This window comes from Zeus faber (assembly GCF_960531495.2).
Source record: "Zeus faber genome assembly, contig: SCAFFOLD_98, whole genome shotgun sequence".
In the NCBI taxonomy this organism is placed as follows: Eukaryota; Metazoa; Chordata; class Actinopteri; order Zeiformes; family Zeidae; genus Zeus; species Zeus faber.
The window spans coordinates 1-7,500 of NW_028293127.1; the positions used below are offsets into that span (position 1 = coordinate 1).

The following is a 7,500-nucleotide window of genomic DNA, read 5'->3' on the forward strand; positions in this document are numbered from 1 at the left end:
CCTTCCTCCCTCCTCCTTCCTCCTCCCTCCTCCTTCCTCCTCCCTCCCTCCTCCCTCCTTCCTCCCCTCCTCCCTCCTCCCCCCTCCTTCCTCCCTCCTCCCTCCTCCTTCCTCCCTCCCTCGTGCACAAATGAGTGAGTGGGACAAATCGATCGGCTCCTTTTACCGATTCACTCGTCAGGAACTGACTTGAGATGCAAACATCTGGGCTTTAATTGCAACTGGGTCAAGGGCGACCGAGAACCAAGTGATCAATCAATCAATCAATCAATCAATGAATAAATGAATGAATGAATAAATTAATAAATCAATAAATTAATAAATCAATAAATCAATCACTCGATCAATCAATCAATCAAACCATTGATCAACCAATCAATCAATCAATCAATCAATCAAACTGTCATTACATCAATCAATCAACCAATCAATCAATCAATCAATCAAACAGTCATTACATCAGTCATTCAACCCATCAGTGAGTGGTATTTTCTGAGCAGTCAACCAGGATGTTTTGCACTTTACATCTGTCCCATGGCGTTGCCACCGTCACCCATGGCGGCGGCGGCGGCGGCGGGCGGCGTGGTGGGCGGCGGCCAGCGTCAGCGGCGCTCCGTCTGTTGTCACGGCAACCTTCTCCTCCTCCCGCCGCTTCAGGCAGGCGGCCTTGGGGTTGAGGTTCCGCTCTGAGCAGGGGGCGGAGGCAGAGGAGGAACAGTGAATAAAGGAGCCCAATGAAGCTCCATCTGGTTTCAAGGTCGTCGGCTTCACACCGACTCCGACAAACGACAGCATGTACTGGCCGTTCAGGAGACTCCGCCTCCCCCTTCCCACCGCAGATTACAGGGTTTGGGGTGAATCTCGATGCCTGAGCTACGGGCGTCGACCGGGCGGCTGAGACAGACTTCAGATTCAGCGTCTTCCTCATTCAACGACGTTTTTGCCTGAATTTCAATTTCAAGCTCATTTCTCGTTTCTTTCGTCCGTTTCGTCCAATGTCTCAAAAGTGATGGATTTTAAATTTGGCTTTTGCGCCTCAAACCAAACGGCCCCGAATCTGTAAATGAACCAAGTTGTAACGCAAACGATTTGTTCGTTGTGAACGTCATCGTTTGAGATGACTCTGGAGCCTGGAGTCGCTCCGGCAGAAGAGCCCTTCCCTCGGTTTGGGGATGGTGGGCGAGAGGTTTGCCTCCCTCTGAGAAGCAGGCCCAACGCGCTGAGACTCCATGTGCGAATTCAGAGCGGTTGCCTCCCGACTCTCGGACTGGGACTGGGACTGGGACTGGGACTGGGACTGGGACTGGGACTGGGACTGGGACCGGGACTGGGACTGGGACTACCGGCGTGCCGAGCTCACCTCTGACTTGCTGCTCCAGGCTCAGGATGACGGCCACGGCCTGGTGCAGGATGAGCAGCTTGGTCTGTGGCTTGTCGCTCTTCAGGTGCAGCTGCACCATGCGGCCCAGCTCCTTGAAGGCCTCGTTGATGTCGCGCACGCGCAGCCGCTCGCGGGCGTTGTTCGCCATCCTGCGCTCCTTCTCCCGCTCCATCTTCTGCTCCGGCGAGAGGTCCTCGTCATCGTTGTTGCTACGGTGACCGGCGGGAGGGTGAGGATGAGGGGAAGAATATGATGAGGGCGGAAGCAAAGATGAAGAGCAGGGAGCGACGGGCGGTGATTCCCAGCCCGGTCCTCCGGTTCTTTCCAGCTCCAGCTCCACCCTGGATTCGGGTCGGGAAGGCATCGTGACCCGGGTGGAGGAGCAGAGCCGGAGCTGGAACCTCCGGGACCGAGGGAACTTGAGGACCGGGTCGGGAAACACGGATCCAGTCGCCTTGCGTGCCCAACCCAGAGGGACACCGTGACTTGGAGACTTCCTCTTAACTATAAAACCACACCCCGTCGAAGATGATGGAGGTGGAGGCTTCACGCCAAATCACCAGAGTTTAACGGGACCCTCAAGCGCATCGCACGTCATTATCCAAGTCGCCATCTTAATCACCATTATAATCACAATTATCATTATATAGATCATCATCATCATCATCATCATCATCATCATCATCATCAACAACAACAACAACAACAACAACACCGTCACCATGACACCATCCAACGACTTGGAAGATGAACTTTTATTCTTAACAGGAGTTTAGAGCTTTTGGGCTTTTTGGGACGACATTGAGGGGCTTTGTAAACGTGTGCTTGTTCTTGTGCTACCTAGTGATACGAGTGATACTACTGGTATCATCTACCTAGTGATACGAGTGATACTACTGGTATCATCTACCTAGTGGTACTAGTGATACTAGTGGTATCATCTACCTAGTGATACGAGTGATACTACTGGTATCATCTACCTAGTGATACGAGTGATACTACTGTTATCATCTACCTAGTGATACGAGTGATACTACTGGTATCATCTACCTAGTGGTACTAGTGATACTAGTGGTATCATCTACCTAGTGATACGAGTTATACTACTGGTATCATCTACCTAGTGGTACTAGTGACACTAGTGGTATCATCTACCTAGTGATACGAGTTATACTACTGGTATCATCTACCTAGTGGTACTAGTGACACTAGTGGTATCATCTACCTAGTGATACGAGTGATACTACTGTTATCATCTACCTAGTGATACGAGTGATACTACTGTTATCATCTACCTAGTGATACGAGTGATACTACTGGTATCATCTACCTAGTGATACGAGTGATACTACTGTTATCATCTACCTAGTGATACGAGTGATACTACTGGTATCATCTACCTAGTGGTACTAGTGATACTAGTGGTATCATCTACCTAGTGATACGAGTTATACTACTGGTATCATCTACCTAGTGGTACTAGTGACACTAGTGGTATCATCTACCTAGTGATACGAGTTATACTACTGGTATCATCTACCTAGTGGTACTAGTGACACTAGTGGTATCATCTACCTAGTGATACAAGTGATACTACTGGTATCTTCTACCTAGTGATACTAGTGATACCAGTACTAGAATAGATATTGACCTGTCGATGCCTTTCAGGTCCTTGCTGTCGGGATCCTCCTTCTTGGGCTCCAGGTTCTTTCCGTCCTGCAGGAGGTTCTCGTCGCCCTCATCCTCAGACTTGATCTCGGAGCTGATGGAGGAGGTGCTGTGGCCCTGCAGGCCTCCTGGAAGCCCTGCAGCACGCGGAGATAAACACGTGTTGACACTCAATCATTCTCAGACCTGCCCTGAAATCATTTCCAGAAGGAAGATTACAGATAATCTGAGTCGAAATTAATCTTCAATTAAACCGTTGGATTAATGCGTGTGGCCTCCAGGACTGAGACCAGCACCAAGACCAGGCAGAAGGAGCTTCCTAGTCCTTAACTACCTTAGTCCAGGACTTCCTAGTCCTTAACTACCTTAGTCCAGGACTTCCTAGTCCTTAACTGCCTTAGTCCAGGACTTCCTAGTCCTTAACTACCTTAGTCCAGGACTTCCTAGTCCTAAACTCCCTTAGTGCAGGACTCCCTAGTCCTTAACTACCTTAGTCCAGGACTTCCTAGTCCTTAACTACCTTAGTCCAGGACTTCCTAGTCCTTAACTACGTTAGTCCAGGACCTCCTAGTCCTTAACTACCTTAGTCCAGGACTTCCTAGTCCTTAACTACCTTAGTCCAGGACTTCCTAGTCCTTAACTACCTTAGTCCAGGACTTCCTAGTCCTTAACTACCTTAGTCCAGGACTTCCTAGTCCTTAACTACCTTAGTCCAGGACTTCCTAGTCCTTAACTACCTTAGTCCAGGACTTCCTAGTCCTTAACTACCTTAGTGCAGGACTCCCTAGTCCTTAACTACCTTAGTCCAGGACTTCCTAGTCCTTAACTACCTTAGTCCAGGACTTCCTAGTCCTTAACTACGTTAGTCCAGGACTTCCTAGTCCTTAACTGCCTTAGTCCAGGACTTCCTAGTCCTTAACTACCTTAGTCCAGGACTCCCTAGTCCTTAACTGCCTTAGTCTAGGACTTCCTAGTCCTTAACTGCCTTAGTCCAGGACTTCCTAGTCCTAAACTACCTTAGTCCAGGACTTCCTAGTCCTAAACTACCTTAGTCCAGGACTTCCTAGTCCGGAACTAATTCATCTTAAATTAAGCAACGTGTCAGAAAGTGTTCTGGGTTCATTGAAGTAGGATTATTTTAGTCCTGGTTTAGATAAAACCATGTCTGCTAACCCTAACCCTCAATGGTTTAGTGTGAAACCAAGGAACCAGGAACAAGTGTTAAAATCAGGAAGCAGGAAACAGGAAGCAGGAAGCAGCCTCTTACCACGGTACGGGTCGGGCTGGTTCAGGTCCGGGCTGGTGGCTGACTGGATCGGAAGCTGTGAACCTGGAACCTGACTTGGCATGGAGTGACCACGTAGCCCGCTAACGCTGCTAGCATCGTCTCTGTGGGAACCCACCTGCAGAGAGGGGAGGGAGGGAGAGAGGGAGGGAGGGAGGGAGGAAGGGAGGGGAGGGAGGGAGGGAGGAAGGGAGGGAGGGAGGGAGGGGAGGGAGGGAGAGAGGGAGGGAGGGAGGGAGGAAGGGAGGGAGGGAGGAAGGGAGGGGAGGGAGGGAGGGAGAGAGGGAGGGAGGGAGGGAGGAAGGGAGGGAGGGAGGGAGGGAGGAAGGGCTTTGAGTTCCAGTCGTCATGGTGTAAAGTGCAACATTTCACAACATGATGAGTTTGGTTGTACTTCCCCCTCCTGTCTCCAGAGGGACCTGTCTACCTGCTCCAGACCAGCATGTAACTGTCTAACTGCTCTTCTCACACACGCACACACACACACACACATTAACTCTGAAGTTTGAAATAATGAATGAAAGTTTTCATTAATATCATGTAAGGGTTAGGTAATAATAATAACCTACAGATCATTAATAATAATAATAACAATAATAATAATAATAATAATAATAACAATAATAATAATAATAATAATAATAATAATAATAATAATAATAATAATAATAATAATAATAATATGCTGATTGCATAATGTATAACAAAAATCAATCCTTGAAAGTATTGAAATCCTTCCTCGTTGTGTAATGAACCAGTTTTTATGGGAAACGAGGACGTGAAGCAGAACGAACCATGTAGAGCAAGGACGCCATGGAAACCACACACACACTCACACACACTACACACAACACACAAACTACACACAAACTACACACACACTACACACACTACACACTACAAACTACACACAAACTACACACAAACTACACACTACAAACTACACACAAACTACACACACACTACACACACACTACACACACACTACACACTACAACCTACGCACTACACAAACTACAACCTACGCACACACTACACACACACTACACACTCTACACACTCCATTCTACACACTCTACACACTCCACGCTACACATTCTAGACACTCCACTCTACACACTCTACACACTCTACACACTCCACACACTGTTCCTCGCAGGTCGACACAGAACATTTTAATTTGATTTGGATTCTTTCTGTTTTTATTCTATGAACTGATCTGGTGTCTGTGTCGGGTTGTGACCCCGAGGATCCACCGGATTAGAGCGGATTAGAGCCACAGAGGGAGGAGGGTGTAGTGTGTGTGTGTAGTGTGTAGTGGGTATAGTGTGTGTGTGTGTAGTGTGTAGTGTGGAGAGTGTGTAGTGTGTGTAGTGTGTAGTGTGTGTGTGTGTGTGTAGTGTGTATAGTGTGTGTAGTGTGTGTAGTGTGTAGTGTGTGTTGTGTGTGTAGTGTGTAGTGTGTGTAGTGTGTAGTGTGTGTAGTGTGTGTAGTGTGTAGTGTGTAGTGTGTGTGGTGTGTGTGTGTGTGTCAATTTGTGTGTTTGACAAAAGCAAAAAAGTATGTAAAGCATTGGCAACTTTTCAGACGCATAGAAACACACACACACCACACAACACAAACAAAGACATATTACACACACACACGCTACACACACACTCTACACACACACAGGCTACACACACACACTACACACACACTACACACACACTACACACACACACTACACACACACACACACTACACACACACACACACTACACACACACGTTACACACACACACTACACACACACGCTACACACACACGCTAGACACACACGCTACACACACACACTACACACATTCTCTCTGTTTCACATCCGTTTACCACCTGTTTTCTCAGAATGACCTCAACCTCCACAACTAACCACATGCAGCTGTGTGTGTGTGTGTGTGTGTAGTGTGTGTGTGTAGCATGTGTGTGCATCGTGTGCAGCGTGTGTAGTGTGTGTGTAGCGTGTGTGTGTAGTGTGTGTGTGTAGCATGTGTGTGCATCGTGTGCAGCGTGTGTAGTGTGTGTGTAGCGTGTGTGTGTAGTGTGTGTGTGTGTGTGTAGCGTGTGTGTGTAGTGTGTGTGTAGTGTGTGTGTGTGTGTAGTGTGTGAGTGTGTGTGTGTGTGTGTGTGTGTGTGTGTGTACTGTGTGTGTGTGTGTGTAGTGTGTGTGTGTGTGTAGTGTGTGTGTGTGTAGTGTGTGTGTGTGTGTAGTGTGTGTGTGTGTGTGTGTAGTGTGTGTGTGTGTGTACTGTGGGTGTGTGTGTGTAGTGTGTGTGTGTGTACTGTGTGTGTGTGTGTGTGTGTGTAGTGTGTGTGTGTGTGTGTAGTGTGTGTGTGTGTGTACTGTGGGTGTGTGTGTGTAGTGTGTGTGTGTGTACTGTGTGTGTGTGTGTAGTGTGTGTGTGTGTGTAGTGTGTGTGTGTGTACTGTGTGTGTGTGTGTGTGTGTAGTGTGTGTGTGTGTGTGTAGTGTGTGTGTGTGTGTACTGTGGGTGTGTGTGTGTAGTGTGTGTGTGTGTACTGTGTGTGTGTGTGTGTGTGTGTAGTGTGTGTGTGTAGCGTGTGTGTGTGTGTGTGTGTGTGGTGGGAGCTGGAGGTACAGTAACAGTAAAGTTTTTTTAGCTACATTTCTGTCGTTGAAGTATAATGCAAAGGAAAAGGAGGAAGAGAGACTCAGTAGGTAACTAAGGAAGTAACTCAGGAAGTAACTAAGGAAGTAACTCAGGGAGTAACAAAGGAAGTAACTCAGGAAGTTACAAAGGAATTAACTCAGGGAGTAACTCAGCAAGTATGTCAGGAAGTTCCTCAGACAGTAAATCTGGAGGTAACTCAGGAAGTAACTGAGTACAAGTACCACTTACTGTACTTCAATGCCAACATACTTTCCATCAGCTTGGGTGAATACTCAGCTCTGATTGGCTCCACATAAAGTACTGAATCAACATGAAATCAACATGGAAGCTGATGTCACCTGACGTCCCTTTAAATAACAAATCCACTGTTGTTGTTGTTGTTGTTGTTGTTGTTGTTGTTGTTGTTTTGTTTTTTAGGGTCGGGATGAAGGGCGTCGGGGGAGGGGCCTGGGGGCGGGGCTGGGAGGAGGCTCCTCCCCCCGGATGCACAGATGGAGA

At 47.7% G+C, this 7,500-nt stretch overlaps 1 protein-coding gene across 1 annotated transcript in view; it reads right to left on the reverse strand.

Annotated features, from left to right (window-relative positions):
• Nucleotides 1–521: 521 nt before the first annotated feature.
• The window catches only part of LOC307247637 (transcription factor 4-like), a gene marked incomplete at its 3' end in the record, with an annotated part of 21,107 nt that continues 14,128 nt past the window's right edge, over nucleotides 522–7,500 (reverse strand). The window contains 5 exon segments of the mRNA XM_080024672.1: nucleotides 522–569; nucleotides 571–686; nucleotides 1,361–1,590; nucleotides 3,033–3,186; nucleotides 4,317–4,452. Of these exon segments, the coding sequence (XP_079880798.1) occupies nucleotides 522–569; nucleotides 571–686; nucleotides 1,361–1,590; nucleotides 3,033–3,186; nucleotides 4,317–4,452 (684 nt within the window).